Raw genomic sequence first — 26415 nt, forward strand, 5'->3', positions numbered from 1 at the left:
ATGTTTTTCATATTCTCTACCCAGACGAACTCATTCTGTTTGAGATAGTGCACCTCATGAAAACGATAGTAGTAGTAGTAGTAGTAGCAGTAGTAGCAGTAGCTGTGGTAGCAGTAGAAGTAGTAGTAGTAGTAGTAAGTAGTAGTAGTAGTAGTAGTAGTAGTAGTAAGTAGTAGTAGTAGTAGTAGTAGTAGTAAGTAGTAGTAATAGTAGTAGTAATAATAATAATAATAATAATAAGAAGAAGAAGAAGAAGAAGAAGAATAAAAATAATAATAATAATAATAATAATAATAATAATAATAGTAGTAGTAGTAGAAGTAGTAGCAGCAGTAGTAGTAGTAGTAATAATAGTAGTAGTAGTAGTAGTAGTAGTAGTAGTGGTGGTAGTAATTGTTACAACCCCAGGCTCATCTTTAGGGACGCGTCCACACGTGTGCTCGAGCAAGTGCTAGCAACATGTACGCACCACCGTAACGAACACGCTGCAAACATGTTTGGAACAGCAGCGTCCAGATCATGTTGGCAACATCATGATGAGGTCTCAGCTGTCTGGTATGGACACACTTATCCCTTCACTTCTGCTGCCGGTGTTCGAAGCTGCACTGAAACATGTGTGCATACATATGTCCAAATACTGCTGCATACATGTACTCAAACATGTTGCCAGCTGTGTTGACAGCATATGTTCGAGGGCACGTGTGGACGCGCACTTAAGTGTGAAATCGGTGGATTGCTTGCTTAAGTTGTCCTTCCCCTGCAGTCCACCCTCCTCCTTTTAGGGGATTAGGAAGAATTAGAAGGACGTTAGCAAAACCAGGTGGTTGGGCTGCCTGGCTTTATCAGTGCCACCACAGGAAGGCGCCCCTCTTCAACACTGAGAATGATGAGGACTATGTTTAACTCCTGGGCTATAATTTGAAAACTCTCTCCTACGTTGAAAAAAAATCGTCTATTAGCAGAAAGTATAGAGTGAAAGAAACGTCATCAAATGGAAGGGCTAAATCACATCCGAGTTGTATTCTAAGCGGCTCTGTGGATTTCGTAATACCTCTTCCAAAGCAGTTTATTATTGTGCATTACACCTCAGTATGGATGCTGGAGAGGGATGCCTTCACGTGGTGGCACTGATATGACCCGGGGGTGAAGCTTCCCGGTCATGCAAAACATTCCTCAGTTCCCTCTCCATATCCCCCGTGACGAGGATAATGGACTGAAGAAGAATGGCACCTTCGGCCTGCAGCTCAGTGAGCTCAGAGAAGCCAGGGGTTGCAAATACAACTATACCTCAGTGCCATCTAATTTGTTACTAATGCAAACTATGTCGAGATATTATTAACTACTTATTAACCACTCAGCAATAGGTGGCGACCATCATCCACACACTTGATATAGTGCGGCCTACTTCTCCCTTAGCCTTTATCATTCTTTTTCTGTGCCTGCCCTCCTCTCTTCCTGTTTTTCCCATCTTTCCTGTCACTTCTTATTGCTTTTCTTTCCTTTACAGGTGGCTTTACATTGAGTGACAAGCCAAATGGTTTCCCGTAAGCCAAGAAACCATTTACAACGCTGGGTGGTAACCATATGACCAAACCATACGTGCTGTCTATGTGTCAACAAGTGGGTTGGTGCATGGTTAGTGCCTCTTTCCGTAAAACAAATAACTCAAAGTCAAATGGCCGCCCCTTACGGGATTATGGCATCTGGCAATAGACAGATAGATAGATAGATAGACAATAGTTGCTCCACCACATTTCAGGCATTCCACAGCACACCCATCCATACCTGCAGCTTTCCCTGCTTTCATCCCTTTTACTGCCTCCTGCAGTTCCTCCATCGTGATCAAAGACTCATTCAACTCTCCCAACACATTTATTTCTTGCACCCCTCCATCTGCCACAATCTCAGCCTCTCTTTCTTGCTCCACATTTAACAATCTTTCAAAGTATTCTGCCCATGTCTTCTTTACTGCATCCATCTCAATTACCATCCTTCCATCCACTGCTTTTACTCTCTCTCTTCCATCCCACGCTCTCTTTTGCACCCTCTTCACCTCCTTCCCAAACATTTTCTTATTCTGTTGAAAATTCTCAGTCAAACACCTACTCCACCTCCCATCTGCTCCCACTTTAGCATCACACACAGCCCTTCTCGCGCTATTCCTCTTTTCCTTATAACTTTCATGTGACACCTCATCCTTCATATGCAGCCACACTTCATATGCACTTTTATTCTTGACTACAGCCATACATATTTCCTTGCACCACCATTCACTTCCCCTTTTTTCACCACCACCCACTCGTCTCACATCACACACCTCTTTCACATGCCCCACCACAACACTCTTAAACGACTGCGGTTCCTCCTTACGCTGCCATTTTCCTGATCTTTCACTGCGTTCCACTCATCTTTCAACTTCTCCTGATACTCTATCATTTTCTCTCTTTTATCCAACTCACATAATTTCAAAACCTCCCTGCCACACCCAACTCTCCTAGCCCTCACCCACCTCATACCACCTCTCAACTTTCCCTCCATCAAGTAGTGGTCAGACATACCTCTACACTCCCCCTTCAAAACTCTCACACCCAACAATCTTCCTCTTACATTCCTGGACACAGCCACATAGTCCATCAATGCTTTATCAACAACCCTTCCATCCTCCTGTCTCACCCATGTATATTTATATCTTTCTTCTCAAATTCAAACAATGTATTTCCAATCACCATCTCTCGCTGAACTTACGTCCCTATCATTCTTTGCCCATTATCATTTCGTCCAGGCATACCATGCATACCAACGACACTCAACTGCTACATTTCCCACTCTAGTATTCAGACCTCCCGTCATTACCACATTCGCATCTCTCCAAAACTCTGCAGACAATCATCAACATCATTCCAGAAAGACTCCCTCTCTTCCTCATCCCTTTCACAACCAGGCCCAAATTCACTCACATATACCCACAACTCAACTCCAAATTTCGCGTTCACCCACATCAGTCTCGATGACACCTCCTTCCATTCCATCACGAACTGCTGCACTTCTAGGCCCACTAATAAGGACACTTCTTCTCTCGCTCTTCCTCTATCAACACCTGACATCCCTCCAGTCACACTTCCGAACTTAGATTCACCTTTTCCTTTCATCTCTGTTTCACTCAAAGCTAACACATCCAACCTTCTTCTCACAAACATTCTCCTAATCCCCTCCCTTTTAGCCTCAGTCGTACTACATCCATGCACATTCATAGACCCTATCTTCAGGGTATGGAGATAACTCAATCTCCATTCCTGGTTTATGCCCTGTCTTGCTGTATGAACTAAAAATACAGAGGGGGGGAGTCACTTGTCCAATCAACCCGCCCCTTTTAATCGCCTTTTACAATATAGGGAATACAGTGGCAGAATTCTTCCTAACACAACCTGGCCGCAGAGGGTAGTACCACCCAATAGTGCGGCCAGATTGTGCCCCCCCTCCCCCCGCCACAGGGGGGGGTGGATAATGAATAAAAATAAACAAGAATAAGAAAATAAAATTTGCCTGGTACTTCACCAGTTCTACGCCTCAATTTCCAATCATATTCCTAAGCTGAGGGAGGCTTGGTATACTTCTTCTTCTCATAGATATATTTTTTATGGCGCATCTGGGAGTCAAGTGACGGATGTACCAAAGTGTAGAGTGGACGAAATGGAAAATACAAACGTTTACCTACTATTTAACCTATCCTCCTTCCCATTTTAACTTAATGACTAATATTCCTAAGCCGAGGGAGATATGGTATATTTTTCTATCCATGGTTGATTCCCTTTCATGATGCATCTTTTTTTTTTTTTCATGCAAGGAAGAAGGAACGAAAGGTTAGATATCCGCAAATTGTTCCCTCCAATAAAAAATAAAAGCAAGAAAACAGAGAGCCAAATTCAAAATCCATTCACTTCAAGACGCCTGGATACACTGCGTTTAATAGACTAGAGGTCATACACGGCAGAAAATACAGACAGAGGAAGACAGTTCCAGAACTGACCTGTTGCATACATGAAGGACTGGGAATAATGGTTACCTCATGCATTAGAGAGCTGAATAGAAACAAACATGAACTTGTTGCTAGACGGATTTTATGCGTTAGTCGTAGTGGTGGAGGGATACCAGCAGAGAGTTCAGAGAAGCAGTGACCATTGAAGTAGCGATGAAAAAACAACTAGAGGCAACAGTGCGGTGAGGAGATAGAGGTTAAAGGATGCAAGTAAGAAGAATAGAGTTAATGAGACGAAAAGATTTTAACTCAACTTGGTTGAGAAGAACTGTATGTGGGGATCCTTTCCACACATGAAAGTTGTACTGTACACAGGGGCAAATAAAAACCATAGTCAACAACTACGCAGGGGTAAAGAAGGCACAGTTGGCCTAGCACACTTAATGTCTTGGAAGCAGATTTTACAAGAGAGGTAATATGACCTTTCCAAGATAACTCCTGACAGACTGAAAACCCAACAATGTTCAAAGATGATGCAGGATTGAGTTGGGTATTGCTAAAAATTAGATGATATTCCTGTGGTAAATTTTGACAGGTTAAAATAGGTAAGAACTGAGTTATTTTTACCCCAATCAGTGATATCAACCAAGTCAGACATAATGTGTGCCATAGCTTCATCACTTGTTTGTTGAAGTAACTGCTGAGATGGACTCTTCAGGAAGTGGATGGAAAGGTGGAGCGTGGAAACATCAGCATATGGGTGGATAGGGTTGGATGTACAGCTTAGAAGGTCACTGATGAATAGTATGAGGAGAGTTCATGATAGGACAGAGCCCTGAGGAACACAACTGATGATAAATCTAGAAGAAGAAAGGCGGCCGTCTATAACAGCAGCTAAATAACGACCAGACAGGAAGCTATAGATGAAGGTAAGGATAGGAAGATAAAAACCGAAAGATGGCAAAAAGGAAATAAAAGTTTTATGCCAGACTCAGTCGAAAGCCTTTGAGATGTTAAGTGCAGTGGCAAAGCTTTCTCCCAGGTCCCGATAGGAGGAAGACAGGAGTCTGAAAGGTAGATGAGAAGAACGCCAATGAAGCGTTCCTGGCGGAACCCATACTGACGACCAGAAAGAATGTTATGATAGGAGTGGTGCTTTAAAAATGTTTTGTTAAGAACAGATTGAAAAACTTTTGAAAAACAGGATGTTAAAGCAACTGAGAGATAGTTAGAGGGCTGGGAATGGCCACCCTTCTTTTGGACAGGCCGATTGAGAACAAACTTCCAGCATGAAGGATAGGTACAAATTGACAAAGGAGAAAGGGTTTACCTAGGCTGGATGTAAGCACAGAAGCATAGTTCTTACGGAAAATAGGAGGGACCCCATCAGGACCATAAGCCTTGTTAATACTGAGGTCAGTGATGGCAGAAAACACATCAACTGGGGAGATTTTAATGTATGCCATAAGCAAGTCAAGGGGGGGAAGTGATGGAGGAACAGCACCAGAATTGTCTAAGGTGGAATTGGAGGAGAAACTCTGACTGGAGATTCTTCTTTATTAGCAGAAGAAATAGTTTCAGTGTCATCAGAGCAGAAAAGAGCAGGGAAGGATGATGAAGTAAAGTTGTTAGGAAGTTTTTTGGCAAGTTGCCAGATGGGGCAGGAAGAATCTGAGTTGGAGAGTTCAGAGCACTTAGTACAAATTAAATTACTTTTAGCAGAGCGAAGGACTGACTTAGCATGGGTCCGGCCAAAAACTTAAAAGAGATGAGATTCAGGAGTTGAATGACTCTGGTACCTTCTGAAAGCCCTCTCCTTGTTGTGGACAGCATTAGAACAAGTGTGATTAAGCCAAGATTTTCTTGTATTAGCCACGGGATAAAAGAAATGAATTTTTGTTTAAATGCCTGAAAGAATAACATCCGTAATGTGCACGGCACACACAGATGGCTCACGATCATGGAAGCAATAATCATTCTAGGGAAAATTTAAGATCTCTGCCTAAAGGCCTTCCAATCAGCAGCTCCAAAGTGTCAAAGCCACAGCTTCATGGGGAGGTCCACATGCGTTGTCGCAGCGATAGGACAGGTTAGGGTGGTAAGAGTGTGACTGGAGGAGCCAAATAGAGAGAAACGATTAACAGCATAAGCAGAAGGATTAGTTGTAAGGAAAAGGTCAAGCACTATATTGGAACTCTCTCCAAGGGAGCCAGGGATGTGGGTAGGGTGCTGTACAAGCTGCTGTAGGTCATCAAAGATAGAAAAAAAAATGTAGGCTTGTTCAACAGGTCAATCAGTGGAAGGAGAGGAGAGTCAAAGGTGGTGGTGAACACTGAAATCACCTAGAATTAAGATTTCAGGGAAAGAAAAGTTGATAGGATGTGTTCCTTCTTAGAAGTAAGATAGTCAATTTTTTTTTCGTAGTCAGTAGAATCAGGGGATACATAAACAGCACAGATATATTTACTCAGAAAATGACAAGACAACCTGTCGTTACTGAAACACTAAAAAGGTTCAAGAGAGGGGGATGGTCTGAAGTTAGTCCCAAGGGCTGATGAACAGGAAGTCCAGCTCTACCTATCATCAGATTTCCATCCACCTTGGGAGTACTGCCCTGTTTGACTGATCCACTGTCAACTCCCTAGAGTGACGGACATGCCCTAAGTGTAAAGTGGACGAAGTGAAATAGTTGGCGAACTTCAGTCCCCTAGTGTGCACAGTTTGTTTTCATGTGGCGGAACTGGGTAATTCTTACACCTGGAATACCAAGTCGTGTTTGCTTAGTATTCCATGAGTCTTTGTTATGAAGCAGGAATAAGTCTCCTTGATTAAAAGTTAAATTTATCCTCCAGCACACCGCAGCTCACCTGGCTCCACCTCCTGCTGTAGCCTGCCAAAGCGGTCTGGCTCTTGAACTTGGCCTCCTATTTCTTGCGCGAACCCTTCCTGACCGAACTCCTGTCGAAGAAAAAAAAATAGAAAACAGGTAGAGAATGCCATCGTGATCATCACCATCATTACTATTACTATCATGATCGTATTGAAATTCATCACCATCATCATCATCATCATATCGTATTTCTTCATCATCATCATCATCGTATTTCAGTTCATCATCACCATCATTATCATCGCATTTTAATTCATCATCATTATCGCCATCATCATCATCACCGCATTTAAATTCATCACCATCATCATCATCACCCAACCCATATTCCCTCCTAAAGAGATGGAGGTGAGTTAGGATCCAGAATCAAGGGAAAAAAAAAACACAAAGGTGAGCTCTCATTTACCTAAAAATATGTTAAGCTCTTAACTGATGATACGGTTATGTTGAGCTCATGCACGATAATCTGTTGAGCTCTTACCTGTCTCTTCTCTCACCTGGTAATCTGAGCTGGACTGTGACACCTGGCCCATGTAGTCATACTCAGCAGCGGCACCTTGTGACACCTGTCCAATTTCCTCCTCCTCCACCACCTCAGGCTGCCTCATCCTTGCTGAGCGCATGCCTGGCCACACAAGGCATAATCAGTAGTCATCATCATCATCATCGTCATCAGGATAACTGTTGTTGTTATTGTTGCAATCATCATCTTTAATATCGTCTTTATAATCGTCATCAGGTTTATTATTATTCACAGACAATTTCATCATCATCATCATCTTTTTTATCAACATTATTCCCATCATAATAAGAATCAGATGTTTTTTCATATGTAAATAGAAAGAACCAAAGGTTGGAAGCCTACAAAAATGTGTTAAGGTTGTTGCAATGGTTCTTCTGGAAGCCCACAGCAAATTTTGTATTTTTCAATCTCTCTTATTCCCGCCTAAGGCTTGATGAGTGGGTCACATAGGTCCCTCCCAGCCTGCCTGAACATGTATCATCACTCAGTCACCCACTGGCACCCACAGAGGCACGACATCAAACTGTTTCTACCAACTACCCCCTTGAATCCAACCCAATCTGAGGGGCAGCACACCGAGCCGCCTAAGCAATGCCTTCGCCTAAGCAGCGCCAATACCACCCAGTGACACGTCTGGCAGTGTCCCTAAATGATAGGGAGGGGAAGTGAGGAGAAAAAAAGCTAAAACTGAAGCATGTATTCCTCCCTCTCCCGACTCTACCCTGTCTTTCCCTATCCTACCCTGGTTTTCCTTACCATGCCTTTTCCTACCCTACCCTGTCTCTCTTTACCCTACACTGTCTTTTCCTATCCTGTCTTCCCCCTTCCTATCTTTTCATGCCTCTCCCTATTCTGTCCTGACATTTCTACACTAACCTGCCTTTTTTTACCTTATCCTACCTCTCCTTGCAAAACCCTGCCTTTCTTTACCCTACCCTACCCCCTCTCTACCCAGCCATTCTTCTTTCTATCTCCCTATCCTGACTTGACTTTCCCTACACTATTTTGCCTTCCCCTACCCAACCCTACCTCCCTGCCTCTCCTTGCCCTACCTTGCCTCTCTTTACTTGCCCCTGCCTCTCCCTGCCCTGCCTTTCCTCCTCTTACTTATTTATGCCTCTAACCACCCTGCTTTGAATTTTCCTATACTACCCTGCCTCTCTTTACCCTATTCTGCATCTCCCTGCCCTTCCCTGCCTCTCATTACCTTACCCTGCCTCTCATTACCCTACCCTGTCTCTCCTTAGTCTACTTTGCCTTCTCACTTTCCCCTCCCAGCGTCCCCCCCTCCCCTCACCTCATTACAAAAGTGCATAACTAGCAAGAAGTTAAAGAAAATTATGTATATAAGTAATTAATTTTGGTGAGGTTATGTGCTCAATTTCTTTTCCTCACGTGCCAACTCTGCAAAACTGTTACTTAAGTACCTGATAAGTGGCTTTGTAATAATAATAAGTGATACATTTAGTGACAAGATGAGAAAATTATATGGAAAACGTTGTGTTGTCACCTAAATTTCTATTACGCTCGCGTGGCATGTTTATCGCTAGGTGTACGAGTAGCGGTAATGATTCTGTAAGTTACGTCCATTGCACAGTGCAGTGGAACAAGTGTCTTTATAGTTGAAAATTAGTGAATTACTTGCTGTTCCATGTTATAAAGTACAGAAGTTGCCTCCCATCTTCCTCCCGCATGCAGTATGGTGGCCACTTGCAACACTGCTTTGCACCTGCCTAGGGTGACCTGCTTTTGCTGACTGCAAAAAACACCTCTTCGGGTCGCTCTTCCTCCGGCCTTAGACGACTTACGGGTCTCCAGGTTGTTTTGAAGGTTAGTTGAAAGACTGAACTTTTTGTAACTACAATTTAAACGTTTTGGGGTCAAACAGCTAGTGAAAACACAATATTTTTCCTGTATTTGCCGCACCAGCGGCATAAGTATAAGAAAACATACTACCGCAGCCAAAGGGTTAGCAAGAGAATGTCAAAATAAAGACATTAATTCCAAGATGTTCGGACACATTGCATTTATTAGAGGCCATAGGCAGAGAAACACAAATTGAGGAATACAGTTCAAGAACTGACCAGTTACATACATGAAAGCTTGAGATTACCAGTTTACCCTTGCAAAATAAGTTGGACAGAAATGGGAGAGTGTGTTGCTAGAAGGGTACTGCGTGCCTGAAGTAATAAATTAAGGATGCAACCAGAAAGTTCAGAAGAGCAGTGACCTATGAAATGGTGACAATGGAGGAAGAGAGATGCAACACTGCAGCAATGGAAGGAGGCTAAAGGAAAATCAGTACAGAGAGAGGAGCTGATGGGAAGAGGAGACTTTGGGCTTTATTATTAACCCCCATAGCTCGGGCATTAACCAGACCTGGCACTCCTTGCATGTCAGCATTTCTCCCGAAATTGCTTGTTTTCAAGCCACCACATCTCGGTAACTACGCCACCTAGAACATTCAATAAAAGATCAGACTTCTTAGCAATCATTCGTCTCTCTACTGCATGTGTCACCAGGTCTACAGGTGGAGGCATTGTGGATTAAGGAGGTGAGGAAGAGAGGTGTGGATATTCCCCCACAAAGAGATTCCTGTGTGTAACGGTATATGTGCATCTTTTAATATAGTTGCCCCTGTTAAAAGCAGAGACATTTTCCAGAGGACGTTCAGTGCTGGTTCAAAGCGGTTTAATAAGCCAAGAATTTGTTCTAGTTTCCTGATTAATAGTCTTTATTATTAGTAAATTAAATGCTACAGCATATGACCTTTTATGGACAACTCTAATGTAAATACGTGTATAAATACTTATAATGATAGGAATATTCCCTGTACCCGACTGCACATGCGTGGTAGGATGACGTGCAAAACGAAAGGCTTTATATAACTTAACGTAGATAAAATATTTGGCTTTGGTTTAATTTTAAAACTAAGATGAACTTGCTAAGTTAGACCTTCCTTGTAAATTTCGTTAAGTAATTTATTATATTTAGGTAACTGTACAAAAATAATATTTGGCATCTCTGAATTCAATGAAAGTGGGAGATAACGCCATGTCCCTAAGTCTCGTTCAAACAAGCTAGCTGACGGGAGCACTGTAGATAGACGGCACCAGGACTCTTGGATAGACCCACACAATTCGACCAAGACCGCAAGCCCGTCATTATCTGTCATTCCGACTCATCTAGCTAAGTATCCTGTAAGATTTGACCAAATCGAGAGGAACTGGCTAAGATATATGGAGATAATAATAGGTGAGCTAGGGTGTTAGTTATACCCCACTCATTCTTAGAGACTCCTATTACTTAATTTAAACATTGTTTGATAGAAGAATACCTTCAGAACAAAATTTCTGACAGAGAGGTAACTTCTGGGGTTGTGGCGAGGCTGCATCTGAACGAGCGAATGAGTCAGTGGCTAGGGTGGACAGGTCGCGCAGACTATGGCAGCCTAGGGCTGGCAGGGCTGCCGCACAGACTGTGGCAACCCAGGCCAGGCAGAGTTGACCCACTCTCACTCCTGCTTGCCCCTCTGGACCATCCCATTCCTCTTCACCTGACCCTTAAACTGTCACATGAATAAATCATCACACCCTTTACGTTCAGCTTACACATTTTATTTGCCCACTTCTTCTGGCAATTCCAGAATGTCACTGTGCCATACAGTGGGCAGGAAGAATAAGGTTTTTACACTGTAATACACAGCATTTGCCACCAAAGATCACTTCCACTTTCACTAGAGCACGTTTTCTATATCCATGCCATGAATGGTCAATTTCATTTTCATCTGAGCTCATTTTTTTTTATACCTGTAGTTTTCCATTTATTTCAACATCTTACATATAAAAGGCGCTTATTTAGTTAAGTTCTTGCTTCACTAAAGGATTTTCACATAATTCTGACTTTTTTCTTTTTGTCACAACTTATTTTTACATATTTCACAAGGTCACTGTCACTAGACCTCGTTTTTTACATCAAAGCATAAACTACAATACAAAACCACTGTACATAATTTGCTCCAAAAGACCACTTTCACTTTTACTCCATTACTTGTTTTCTATACTGGATGATACAGCACCACTGTACACTTTAGGTCATAATCTTTATTTTCAGTACTGTAGTTTTCCTTATCATCTATAACTTACATTTAGTTTACCTTTTCTTTGTACAGTCATATTTCACTATATAAATGTCAGTCCTTACACTCAAAACAAGAGTAGAATTGCTCTTTGACCCATGCCGAGGCTCTTGTTGTCAGTGGGCACTGAAGTTGCTGCTAGATGGAACCGCCACATGTGTCAGTTGACAGCAAATTTGGATTCTCCATGTCATATAACCAAATATGGGACCACTTTCCTGTCTCAATAGGCTTAAATTACGCACTTTTAATAAAGTTGTCACTAGATGGTGCCACCTCAGGTGATGGCCAATTTGGATTCTCCATGTCATAACATATGTGGTACCACTTTTATGTCTCCAAAGACTTCCTTCTAACAAATTCGCCAGAGGCAGAAGAAGAAGAAGAATGCTGGGCACTCTTTGACCTGCTGGCTATTGGTGCAGGGAAAAACAGTTATTCTTTCAATCGAAAATTTCCTTGCAGTTCTAACCATCTAATTTTCTCCATATTATGTAAAATTTACACTATATACGCTTCCCCAAACACCCATGAATTATCAGGCTGAGGCGATGTGGGTGGTGGTGAGGCAGTGGTGCCACATGAACACTGCTAAGATGCCACAAAAGAGGCTGGAGGCTGTAATGTGGCGTTTAAGTCGCACACAGCTTCTAGCCATCCATCCTTTGTCTTTAGAGTCCAGTGTCTCAGAGGACTCTCCTGAAACATCAGAAGGGTAAGGGAAGTCCTCAGGCTTTGGAGGGTCATCAGGGTCACTTTCCAGTGGCAGCAAGGAGTTATGAGAGGCAGCAAGGGAGAGTAGCCGGGGCACATCACACTATGTGGTAATTTCTATCCTCAGGCTTCACCTCCCCACTCGACAGTGATGATACTGTCACATCCAATTCCTTCCTAACCACACTTTCACTCTGCCCCTTCCTTGCATGAGTAGGAGGCTTGGCAGGGGTGGAGATGGCAGGGGCTGAGCAGGCATTGACAGAGGCATGTAAATCAGACAATGTGGAATTAAAAATCATTGTTCCTACCCCTCCCATTTCCTGAGGAAGACTGGCACTGTCACTCACTTGCCATCTACAGTATATGCCTATATCATGCACTGGGCATCAGAGAAATTGGGAATGATTTCAAACACTGTAAATGCAAAAAGCTTATATTTGTCACCCAAGGCACCCTGAACACCTGTTTTTGACACTGTCCGTCACCTACACTTTAGGCGTGAACCATGTTATCGCCAATTTTTGACACCTGTTTTTTATATCACCAGGTACTGAGATAAGTACTGAAAGAAGATCGAAAATTAAAGAGGTACTTTTTCAGCTCATTACCGACTGCACTTCATATAGTGGAATGCAGGCTGACAATTTAGTAGCCTGACACCTGTTTTAAAACTGACTCATAAATATGAGACTTGCCAGAATTTTCGTAACCTCTCCCTCCCTCCCTCCCTCCCTTTTGTTGTTGTTGTTGTGAATATTCTCCCCACAGCAAAGGTGGGGAACGGGCAAACAAAGAGCCCGTCTCGGGAAAATGCGAAAAAAGCTCCAATAAAGGAGCGTAGCAGGGACGAAGACTGGCAGACAGGGCAAGGGCGGCAGAGGAAGGGAACGAGGCGATGGTGTAGACAACCCGATGATCGACGAGGCGAGGGGGAGAGCGGCAGACGGCACGGCGCCGATGGAGAGGGCGCCGGCAGCTCAGGTAGAACGCCCCAAACGACTCGGTGGTGGTTCGCGGCCGGCTGCTCCGATGGTAACAGAGGGCAGAGTGGGACGAGAGCAAGATAGACAAAACGGCGCCGATGGTAAGGGCGCCGAAGCTCAGGTCGAAAGTCCCGAACTCTGCCCTCAACCCCCATCTGACTCGCTCCAGCTCTCCACAGCAGCAGGTGGAAGCATGGAGGGTAGGCCCGATCCTGGTGGTCAACGAGGCACAACCCCGGTCTTGGTGGTAACGGAGAGAGGGTCGTCGGCCGGGTATAATGGGCGGAGGAGCCTCAATCTCCTGATGGACCGACCAGGGCACTCCCCATGATGGAAGGACATGCCCGTCCCTTGGCTGGTGCGGCTGCTGTGGAGAGCTGGTCCCGCCGGGAACAGCGGTGGAAGTGTTGCCTCGGCGAGAGGTGGACTGCGCCTCCCTCCCTCTCTCTCTCTCTCTCTCTCTCTCTGCAGAGACATGAAACTCCACGGAAATGCCCCACTGCATTTACCGCATAATATATGATATGGACATGTGTTAACTAACAGCACTTTTGGTAACCGGAGACTGATTGCACGTTTTTTTTTTTTTTTTACGCATTCTCTAATCTCTCTCTCTCTCTCTCTCTCTCTCTCTCTGTGCAGAGACATGAAACTCCACGGAAAGGCCCCGCCACTTTTACTGCATAATATAAAATATGGACGTGTCCTGATTAACTAGATTTTGGTAACTAGAAGCCGATTGTCCCATTTTTTTAATGCATCCTTTAAGTTAGCGCATTTTAGGTATGGTGATTTAAAAAAAAAATGTTGCACTGTAATGCACCGTTTTGGCTAATTTGAGGGTACAAACAGACAAACAAATAATCAGAATGAGGATTTTAGCAGTATGTACTATTGCCTCAAGATATTTCTGTACCCCCAGCTCTGGGTCTGGCGTAGATATGGCAGCATACCCATACTCGAGTTACAGTTATGAATGAGATCACTCTCCCCGGTGATTCAAAGGTACGAATCACACAATGAATCAGTGTTTCGTAATCTTCAATAACGATAATGATATATGGATTTTCCTCCGTGCATCATGCACAATGAGATAATAAATATGCAACGTTTTACTGAATTTTATAAAATGAGTGTATGATTATATGAATAAAGAATCAGATAAGTTACATCATTTACAGGTGTGATTAATTCGGTCTTCATTCTGTACCGTGGAAAACAACCCACCCCCTTTCGTGTTGGCTATCACAGAGCTAAGAGATTGTGATGTAATGAGATTGCCTGATATAGAAGCCTTGAAATGTCTAATACGTCCTACTTTGTCGTTAATGTCTTTGCTGTCATTAAAATTGTGGAATGTGGTCAATATTTTTTATATCACAAACACCTGTTATCAAAACACTGCTTGTGATATGCAACTAACATTCAAAAGATGGCTAAAGCTTTCATGACCAATATTACGTAATTTACAAGAAGTGCAACTGTGAATGGGATGATATGCCATGGAAATAAGAAATCACAAATAAAGGTATCAGAGGAGGCTTGGTGTCTGTTAATGGCAGAAGTCAAAGTCGAACTTCATTCAAGACCGACTTTGTTATTAGTATAAATGTGATACATAATAATGTATAAATATTGTTATATAAACTGTTTTGTATTATATGTAACCTTGAATCACTATCATTTAGTGGTTAATTATGTGGAATCGATGGTGGTGAAAAGTTTCATATGGGTGCCATATGGGATTGTGTTTTAATGATCAAATCAAAGACAAGTGAGAGGTAAATCTTATAAGTGGAGCTTAGTACAGTAGCTTCAATGCGGCGTCCACCACCTCCACTGACTCATTATCTTAGAGAAGCAGCGATTCTTGAAAATTGCTGACATGTTCTGCAAATCATACAACCTTAGAAAGACGTATGAATTAGTGTGGCCTATTGCTGTGAGGCTAGCAATTTCTTTAATCTCATTAATTTCGTAATTACATTATCACGAGGAGAGACAGGTGTGCCACAAGATGGGGTAAGATGCGTTTAACAATGCGATGATAAGTGTGTATTACGTTGGACGGTGTTACTGAACAGGTTATTATTTTTTTTACAGAATGTGCAATATACTTGCATACAGATTAGGTATATGTTTGATACTACTAGTAAATAATATAATATTAATTAGTATGGTGATATAACCGTTATTAAGGGGTATGTAAATAATACGTAGAACACTTCCAATACTCACATCATTTTTAACAGCAATATACAAGAAATATTGTTTAAATCTCAATGATTTAAATAATATCATACAGGTATTCACTTGGGTGCAGCAGGTCTGCCTGATGTCTGGTAATCCATCGCTGTCGTTATATGTAAACATTTCGAGTCCAAGACCACTGTCAAACATACCTGTAGATGTGAAGATTTGTGAAATCAACTGCAGTTCTACACCAACTAACATTTGCAGGGTGGGAGTCTACAAATTCTCGAGGTAATTCGCGTGAAATGTTGAATTACAGTACCATTTGTATTTCGCCCACCCACCTTTATTTGACATTACATCCTGTAATCTGTTTGGAAATGAAGCCATCCAGCTATAAACAGTCTGCGAGTTTCTGCGGAAGAGCTGCCATTCATTTTTAGAATGCTGGAGCAGGTGCACCGAGGTCTGTTCCCGACCTGGCTCCCAGGCATTAATCATGTTGCCCCAGACATTTTCGATCGGGTGAAGGTCGCACCTTTCGCTCGGTCAGTTGAGGAGGTGGATGTTGAGCTGTTCGTCAAATTCTTGCTGTGTGGATGAGGGAGTTAGCCTGTAAACATAATACACTTTTTTTGTGTGTGTGAGTTTTACTCCGTGTCCCCTATTTTCGATAAGGGCTACGGCGTTGCCCCTGGGTAGAGGACATTAGTTTGGAGCGTGTACCACTTTATGACCACATACCCTTCCTGATGTCAACCAGTGACCCTTGGATGGAACCGAACCTCCGACCCTTTGGTCAGAGCGGAGCACTCCAACCTACTGAGCCACGGCAAATAATTAATCTCTTCAGTCGGGGGACGACTATTTTTCACTATTTTACTATTTCACTCGAATCAACGTCAAAAGATTTTACAAGTCTTAGTAAAATCCTTACTTGTCGTGATGATGTTATGCAACCACATATAATGAGCATAATTTTTCCTAAATCCTAACGAGAGGCGTAGAAACACTTAAAAATATTATATACGTCTTGTACAATTATATACAGTGCAATTGGTAACTAGATTGTTTACGTTGAACAGAATAGCATTAGTTAAGTAGTTAAATAATATCCAAATACAGCATAATTAACTAATTATACCTGCATGAACGTTAACGGTTCGTCGTCTAGGAGAAGGTGCACGGAGGGAATCATGACTTCTTCCAATATTTCCAAATAACGGTCAGCAGTAAATCGTCCTGCGATTTCCACCAGCTTACCCACTCCATGTAGATGGAACCACCCCCATACATTACACGTAACGTGCCCGCTTCTTGCCACGTTATAAACATGTTTTGTCTGCTTCCGTGTGTTGTTTGAGAGCAAACATTGCAGACGGCCAAGAGCAGTAGATGATTTTTTTTTTTTTTGTTCATCCGAAAACACAACACGTCCTAACTCCTCTAGATCCATATGCACATGCTCTTGTGCAAATTTTAGGCGTGCTTGTCGAGGTCGATCGTTTAATATTTCTTTAATAGTAGGAGATCTGTGGTGTACCTCAGCTTCGTGCAGCCTGTTGCGGAATGTTCCAGCTGAAACATCAGTTCCGAAGCTGCCTCTCAGTCCAGCTACATTTGTCAGTGGGGATCGTCTAACTGCCTCAAGGATTTGTCTTTCCTCAGCCAGGTTAGTTTTCCTGGGTCCGCCACACCTGGGTTGATCACGTAGATTCCCCGATTCTTCCCATCTCCTTCACCAAAGTCTGACCATGGGTATGGACACTCCAAGTTCTCTTGCAATACCAGCGATAGTCATGCCAGACTGCTTCATGCCAACAATTCTCGCCCTGATGACAACTTTTCCTCTTGGTGATATATACTGGAGCAGTCTTACTGACTGTGATTCTAGGGAATAGTGACTTAACAGTTCGACATGAACCCTGACCGTAACTCAGTCGCGGGGTAGGAAGTTCACTGATGCTAACCCAGTCCGTTTGTAAAGCTTATCTCGGAATTACCTGAGACTGTGTAAAGACATATCGGCACATACAGTGGTTATGAATACTGAATATGAAAGATTTTCCGAGCATACGTGCATCGTTATTTTCAATGTTAGTTGCATATCACAAGGAGTGGTTTGGTAACAGGTGTTTGTGATATAAAAAATATTGACCACATTCCCTAATTTTAATGACAGCAAAGACATTAACGATAAAGTAGGACGTATTAGACATTTCAAGGCTTCCTTATCAGGCAATCTCATTACATCACAATCTCTTAGCTCTGCGATAGCCAACACGAAAGGGGGTGGGTTGTTTTCCACGGTACAGAATGAAGACCGAATTAATCACACCTGTAAATGATGTAACTTATCTGATTCTTTATTCATATAATCATACACTCATTCTATAATATTCCGTAAAACGTTGCATATTTATTATCTCATTGTGCATGATGCACGGAGGAAAATCCATATATCATTATCGTTATTGAAGATTACGAAACACTGATTCATTGTGTGATTCGTACCTTTGAAACACCGGAGAGAGTGATCTCATTCATAACTGTAACTCGAGTATGGGTGTGCTGCTATATCTACGCCAGACCCAGAGCTGGGGGTAAAGAAATACCTTGAGGCAATAGTACATTATAACTCCAGACGTGCTAAAGGTGGGTGAGCAGGTTATCAGAAGTAGCGAGTTAGAACTTGGTAAAGATGGAGTAAGTTATCAAACTTAAATTGCTAGATAAGAATAAAAATGTGATAACTTTCACTTACTAAAGATGGTCTTGAAGACTAGTTTGGTGGTGGTGGACTGCTGAGGTCGCAGGGTGACGCGGTACAGCCACTTGTGGAACGTGGGTCCAGGCCAAAGCACGTCACTGACAACACACATAGCAGAGTTTGAAGGTTCTACTCTACACACAACACAACTTAAAAATCGTACTCTGCACATAGCAGAATTCAAAGGTCCTACTCTACACCCAGTTGATTTTAGGAGTTGGACTCTACACACAGCAGAGGTTATGGTTCACATTCTACACACAGAAGAGGCTAGGGATCGAACTCGACACACAGCAGAGGTTAGGGGATACATTCTACACACAGCAAAGGTTAAGGGTAGTATTCTACACATAAAAAAAGATAGGGGTCGCATTCTACACACAGCATAGTTTGAGTCGTACTCTACACACAAAAGGTTAGGGGTCGCTCAGTATACGCAGCAGAGTTAATGGGTGGTATCCTACACACAGCAGAGGTTAAAGGTCGTATGTACAGAGGGTAAAACTTATGAGCATACTCTAGACAGAGTAGAGTTTAGGAGTCGTACTCAGCACAGAGTTTTGGGGACGTACTCTACAGAGAGGAGTTTAGAGGAAATGCTCCAAGCTGCTTTTGAGAATACGTGGCATCTGTTCATTAGCGATTTATTTTGCATGTTACATCCTAACAATCCATGTAAATAATTTCTACCTTTTAATTATTGACGTAGAGTTCAACAGCAACATACAAAAAGTTAATGAGATGTAGTAGTAGTAGTAGTTACAGTAGTAGGAGTAGTAACGGCAGTAGTAGTAGTCGTAGTAGTCAAAGTAGTAGAAGTAGTAGTAGTGTTGCTATTTATGTTGTTGCTACTGCTGCTGTTGTAGGTTCATCTGTAATGTGAACCCAGTGGACTGCAGGCTTAAGCTGCCTTCTCCTGCAGATCACTATCCTGCTTTTGGGGGATAGGGAAGCAGGCAAGGGATGTTTGTAAAACCGGTCAGCTCCATCACCCATTTATATCTGTGCCACCACGTGAAGGCAACACTCCTGAACACCATACTGAGGCGTAATGGGAAGAATGAATCGCTTGGGAAGAGATGTTAAGAAGTCCTCAAATGCACTTAGAACAAACTTAGATAGGCTAGCACTGCCACTTCCTTTCTAGTTTAATTTAACTCTCCCCAGGCGATTTTATTCCACTAAGAGGAGAGTTGTCGAACTGGAGGTTTACTTTGAATGAATGCTCTGTCTTACTCTCGGGGTGATATCTCCAAGCCACTTCTACAGCTTGGAGACTTTTCACACTGGAGGTCAGCCTTAGATCATTTTCATCTTACTTTCAGGGTAATAGCAGTAGATGTTGTTGTGGCAGCCCCAGGTTTACAGGAATGTGAACCCAGTGGACTGCAGGCCGAAGTTGACTCTCATGAAGCCCACCATCCTCCTGTCTTGCCCTCCTGTCCAGTGATAGGCGGGAAATCGAGGAAAGTTTGCATAACATAACTGTCCAGCCCCACCGACCCGTTATATCTGTGCCACCATATGAAGGCGTCTCTCTCCACCACCTTCCTCTCCCGGTGAATGTGTAGAGTTCCGTGACCCGTATTCTCGTCAGTTGAAAACGCTCCCTAACAATTTCCTAAGCGATTTATTATCTTTATTATACCATACTGTCTTCTTCTGTGTTACCTCAGTGCTGATGGCCATACTTTGCATAAATAAAGTACAAAAGGATATTCACCATCCACACCCGGAAATTAATCGCTAATGAAAATGTGTTAAGCACCATGGCTCGTGTATGTTTGTCATGTAAGTAGTCTCGTGTATGTTTGTCATGTAAGTAATCTCGTGTATGTTTATGGCATGTAAGCAGTTTCATGTACATTTATGGCATGTAAGTAGTTTCACAACCTTCTTTCCGATCGTCAGTACGGAGTTCCGTCAGGGACGCTCCACGGGCGATCTTCTCACCTACCTTTCAGACTCTGGTCGTACTCCTATCGGGACTTTGGCGAAAGCTTTGCCATTGCACTTGACATCTCAAAGGCTTTCGATCGAGTCTGGCATAAATCTTTAATTTCCAAACTGCCCTCTTACGGTTTCTATCCTTCTATCTGTCCCTTCATCTCTAGCTTCCTTTCTGGTCGTTCTATAGCCGCTGTTGTAGACGGCCATCGTTCTTCTCTTAGATCTATCAACAGTGGTGTTCCTCAGGGCTCCGTCCTATCACCAACTCTCTTCCTTTTATTCATCAATGACCTTCTAAGCTGTACATCTAACCCTATGCACTCATATGCTGATGACTCCATCCTTCACCTATCTATTCGGTTCCCGCAACGCCCATCCCAGCAGTTACATCAACAAACAAGAGATGAGGCTATGGCACACCGAATGTCTGACTTGGCTCATATCTCTGACTGGGGTAAAAATAATCTGGTTGTTTTTAATGCATTAAAGACTCAGTTTTTACACCTATCAACCCGACAAAATCTTCGGCAGGTATACCTACTAATGTTTAATAATATTCAGCTTAATCCTGCATCATCCTTGAACATGCTTGGGGTTTCATTTACTCGGGACTCATCTTGGAAAGATCATATTACATCTTTTGTAAAATCTGCTTCCAAGAGATTAGGTGTGCTAAGCCGCCTTCGTTCCTTCTTTATCCCTGCACAATTGTTGACTCTATACAGGGGTTTTATCTGCTCCTGTGTGGAGTACAACTCACATGTGTGGGAAGGCTCACCACATACAGCTCATCTCAATAGGGTGGAGGCAAAGGCTTTTTGTCTCATTAACTCTCCTCATCTTACTGACTCCCTTCAACCTTTGTCTCTTCGTCGCACTGTTGCATCTTTATCTCTTTTCTATTGCTACTTCAGTGGTCACTGCTCCTCTGAACTGTCTCCATGCATTCCTCCACCTCTACGGCGGGCGCGTAGCACCCGTCTAGCAGCAAACTCTCATCCCTTTTCTGTCCAACTCTCTAATGCAAGAGTTAACCGTTACTCCCAGTCTTTCATTTATGCAACAGGTCAATTCTGGAACTGTCTCCCTCTGTCTGTATTTCCTGCTTCCTATGATCTCCAGTCTTTCAAACGCGGTGTATCCAGGCATCTCGAAATGATCGGATCTTGAATTTGGCTCTCTCTTGTATTTTGTTTTTCTCTTAGAAGGAACAATAATTAAGGGCTTGCTGCCTTTGGTTCCTTCTTCCTCGCATAAAAAAAAAATGTACGCAGTGTCATGTACGTTTTTGGCATGTAAGTAGTCTTGTGTGCGTTTATGGCATATAAGCAGTCTTGTGTACATTTGTGGTATGTAAGTAGTTTCATGTACGTTTATGGCATCTAAGTAGTCACGTGTATGTTTATGGCACGTACTGTAAGTAGTCTCATGTACGTTTATGGCATGTAAGTAGTCTTGTGTATGTTAGTTATGAAGTATACAGTAGACAGACAGACAGACAGACAGACAGACAGACAGATAGCTAGATAGATAGAGGCATATATACGAAAGAGATTAGAATATGTTTCATGGTATGTAAGTATTATCATGCATATTAGGCCTATTTATGCAGTATACAGTGACAGTGAAACACATATATAATATCCAAGTGGGTAATAACCTGTAATAAGCAAAATAAATCGCAACTTGGGAGGTGTTAGTCAGCTTCCTAGCCTAAGGGGATACGACTCAAAGAAACTGGATGGTTAACCTTTTGGTTCCCTTGATTATCTATGAGCTGAGAGAGAGAGAGAGAGAGAGAGAGAGAGAGAGAGAGAGAGAGAGAGAGGTGTCCTTACTTAAACTTATCGTCTGGTTTCTTTGGCAGGGGGAAGTCACCGCGCCAGGAGTAGTGCAGGAAGACGCCCGTAGCAGCCGGCAGTGCCTCGCCCTCTTACTTAAATACATCATATATTATTGTCAGTCGATTAAATCTCTCTCTCTCTCTCTCTCTCTCTCTCTCTCTCTCTCTCTCTCTCTCTCATATCTAAACATACAACCTTTAGATACAACTTATATGAAAATCGATGCCATTGCTTTCTCTTAAAACCCCAACTGTGATGAAAAGGGTTAGGGGTCTTTGCCAGGTAAGAATAAGCACATTATAGCAAACTTCATCATCGAAGAAGACCAGGAACCTCTGCACTGACTTACGGGAATGTCTAAGATGTTGATTTCTTTAAGACCGTAACCTTCCGGGATGTTCTGCACTGGGTAGGGGCTGGTGAGGGCGGTGTAGGGCAGGTTACGTGAAAACAGCACATCAACCTGTTATCGAAGAATATTTGGTGTCAGCACAGGCACGAGGATAAAGGGTTATGCGTATCATCATCATCAATAACGTCGTCATTATCGTCATTATCATCATTATTATCATCATTATTATTATCATCAGCATCATCATTGTCATCATTATTATTATCGGCATCATCATCATTATCATCATTATTATTATCAGCATCACCATCATCATCACCATCACCATAGTCCTCATCCTGATCCTCATCCTCATCACCTAGCCTGCTCTCAAAACTTGAATAATAAGTTCTGGTTGCATGAAATTTTATGAGTTTTATTTATGAGGTGAGAATGAGTCTCCTTGGCTACCAGTCAAATAACTCTCCAATCTGACTACACTTTGTCATCAACTGAGCTGGAAGGGGTTAGGGATCTGTCAGGTGTAAATAAACCAACCGTAGTGAGACGGAAATTAAACAAAGTTGCAGAAAAATGATAACTCCTACTTATTTATTCCTCACTTCATCCAGGGTTAAAGGTTCGACTGCAAACTTCGAACCCCTCTTCATTGAATCAGTTCAAATGGGGCCTTAATAAGCAGGGTGGTGGAGGGGGCGTCAGTGAGACCGGGAATAAACAGAGGAGAAGAAAAAGTTGAGTCAAATAGACTTCTTCCTCACCTCATCCTGGGTTGGAAGTTCAATTACAAGCTTCCCACTCCTTGTCGTTGGATCAATCGCGTGTGAAAACTTGAAACTCAGAGTGGAGGAGAGGGTGTTGGTGATGCCAGCTGCCACGGCAATCCCTCTCTCGCACGGCAAGTAGCATCGCAGCTCCAAGGTATTCTCTTTGCTGAGGCTGAAAATGGGTGTGTAGTGGTTAGCACATGCAGGCCTCAGTTGGAAAAGCCTGAGTTCAGTTTTCATGAGGGTCAGACTCTGGAACAAAGTTGTTTCCCTATGACCTGACGCTGGAGAGGGACGCCTTCATGTGGTGACACCAATATTACAGGCGGTGGAGATGCCCAGTCATACAAACGTCCCTCGACTGCCTCCCTGTCCCTCCAAAAGGAGGGTAGTCGTCTGCAGGAGAAGACAAATTCAACCTACAGTCCACTGAGTTCACATTTCAAAATAATGAACCTGGGACTGCTGCTGCCCGATTCACTCGACAGTACAGCTGCTTTATTTAGACCATTAGATACGACGGCTGAGACACTGAGTGTACTTTAATGAAGTTGCTTTCTCCAGCTTTCTGAGTCTACCCAACTGGTGCTGGAGGGGGACGCCTTCACGTGGTAGGACTGATATGACAGGGTGGCTCCGCTGTCTGGTCATACGAACATCCCTCAGTCTCTCTATTCCCCTAATGAAGGATGGTAGACTGTAAGAAAAAGTTCATTTCAGCCTGCAATCCTTTGGGTTCAAATTCAGTTGAGTCTGGGGATACAACTTCTATTCCTGCCCCACCGGATTGCATAAAATCAAGTATGTAATAAAACGAAAGAATAAAAAAAACTAAGCGTTATATTTCAAGCCAACCGATCACAAGAAGGTCATTAAGGCAGAGAATATTTGCTAAGTCCCAACTTTCCCTAAAATAAAGACACAACATTTATATTTTCAACCAGGTCCCCATTTATACTGCAGGGTGAAGGGGTTCATACTGGAAGCAGACTTTGTCTAGGGGTCCGACCTAGATTCATGTAAGGGTTAACACTCATTTTCGTATTCTGTCACCCTCCTCTTACCGATTTATTCCTGCACATGGACAGGTGCTGGGGAGGGATGCATGCAAGTGGTGGCACCGATATCACTGGGCGGCTCACCCGTCGGGTTATACAAACATCCCTCGACTACTTCCTGACCCCCAAAAGAAGATGGTGGACTGCAGGAAAAGGGAAACTTAGGCACGCAGTCCACCAGGCTCAAGTTTCAGATGAAGCTCCTCCGCCTCTTCCTCCTCCATCTCCTCCTCCTCCTCCTCCTCATGATACTACTACTACTACTACTACTACTACTATTACTACTACTACTACTACTACTACTAATAATAATAATAATAATAATATTATTATCATTATTATTATTATTATTATGATTATTATTATTATTATTATTATTATTATTATTATTACTATTATTATTATTATTATTATTATTATTATTATTATTATTATTATTATTATTATTATTATTATTAATTCTGCTATTACTTCTACTACTTCTATTACCACTACTACTATTACTACTACTACTGCTACTGTTTCTGCTACTACTACTGCTACTACTACTATTACTACTACAACTACTATTACTACTACTACTACAGCTATTACTACTACTACTACTACAATTACTACTGCTACTACTGCTACTACTGCTGCTGCTTCTGCTGCTACTGCTGCTATTACTACTATTAATGCTACTAATACTAATACTACACATAGCGAGTTATTATCCTCTTCTGTTGTTTGTTTCCTTTCTATTATTTCATCTCTTGTGGTACGTGGGGGGGAAACCGCCATCCACTCACTCGATGTGGTGCTGTCTTCAGTTAACTCAAAGTGACAAGCCACACGATTCCAGTAACACAGGAAACTATATATTAAACTATAACTGGTTTGCTTTCATCTGACGGAACTGGATTACTCTGCAACTTGCATATTTAGTCATGGTTGCGTGAATATCAATGAGCATTAGTAATGAGGTAGCAATGAGTCTCCTTGGTTAGTAGTCAGATTTATCCTCTAACATGACACATAAATATTCCCGTAGGAATAGGACGCTATCAAATCCCTCTTCATTGAAAACTTAGACTTCGATTTTTGTTCATAACAAGGCCAGAGTGGTTATTAGGCTGTGTGTGTATGTGTGTGTGTGTGTGTGTGTGTGTGTGTGTGTGTGTGTGTGTGTGTGTGTGTTTGTGGTGTTTGTGTGCGTTTGTGTGTGTGTGTGTGTGTGTGTGTGTGTGTGTGTGTGTGTGTGTGTGTGTGTGTGTGTGTGTGTGTGTGGTTTGTGTGTTTGTGTGTGTGTGTGTGTGTGTGTTTGTGTGTGTGTTTGTGTGTGTGTGTGTGTGTGTGTGTGTGTGTGTGTGTGTGTGTGTGTGTGTGTGTGTGTGTGTGTGTGTGTGTGTGTGAACAAAGTAACTCAGTCTTTAACCGATTTTAGCAAAATTTGGTAAATAGACAGAGCGGCAGCCAAGGGGTTCAAGGGATTTACTTTTCTTTATTAAGAACAACATGTCATACGACAATGCCACGGGGCTGGGTCAGACTCAGAACTAGCAAAGTCACCTTAAACAATTTTTATTCGATGTAGACCAGACTTGGTGTAAGGGATGAGGGCAGTGCAACAAGGAAGGGGTTGGAGGTCGGGAACAGTCAGTGTAAGGTCAAGGTCACGGGGAAAGTTTAAAGTTCATCCAGTGAACAAAATAATTTTAAAATCTCTGCTGTGTTCGGGACCAGACTTGCTGGCAATGATGATGGTCAGCCATGGGGTTGTCCTGCTGTTTATGAGAACAAGTCAAAGGTCAAGGTCACATGGCAAAGATAAAAAGTTTAACCCTATTTAGACCAGGCTTTGTGACGATTCAGGGTATGACAAGGGTAAAAGGGATTCGATTTTGAAAACAGTCAAGGGTCAGTGTCACAGGTCTAGGTCAAACAGCTTCGATCTCATTTGGAGCAAACTGAGTGGACGGGTGAAGGATCAGGCAAGACTGAAGTAAGTTAACTGATTTTGAGAGAAATCGGTCGAAGGTCAAGGTCACCGGACAAAGGCAAATGTTCGGCCCTTAGACCAATTAGTGGGCCTGGGTGTTGATCTCTGTGAGTGCTTGTATTTTTTTCTCCTTGCTCCAACCAGAAATTAATTTCAACCTGAAACAAACTGCTGGTTGATGAAAGGTTAAGGGAATCTATAATCTGACTCTTCAGTTCGGATAATTTCTTCTCGGCTAAGTAAATTGTTAAATACAAAAGTAAGACATGGAAG

The 26415-nt window shown here is 42.6% G+C and overlaps 1 protein-coding gene across 1 annotated transcript in view; it reads right to left on the reverse strand.

Annotated features, from left to right (window-relative positions):
* LOC145396724 (hemolymph clottable protein-like) overlaps positions 1–18302 on the reverse strand; it is a 57337-nt gene extending 39035 nt beyond the window's left edge. Inside the window, exons 1-3 of the mRNA XM_080270010.1 lie at positions 18185–18302; positions 7364–7491; positions 6844–6934 (exon numbers count right to left, since the gene is read on the reverse strand). Of these exons, the coding sequence (XP_080126136.1) occupies positions 6844–6934; positions 7364–7491; positions 18185–18302 (337 nt within the window). The remainder of the gene's footprint in view (positions 1–6843; positions 6935–7363; positions 7492–18184) is intronic.
* Between the last annotated feature and the right edge of the window lie 8113 nt (positions 18303–26415).

This window comes from Coenobita brevimanus, chromosome 39 (assembly GCF_032717465.1).
Source record: "Coenobita brevimanus isolate Jiangsu-jjx chromosome 39, ASM3271746v2, whole genome shotgun sequence".
Taxonomy (NCBI): domain Eukaryota; kingdom Metazoa; phylum Arthropoda; class Malacostraca; order Decapoda; family Coenobitidae; genus Coenobita; species Coenobita brevimanus.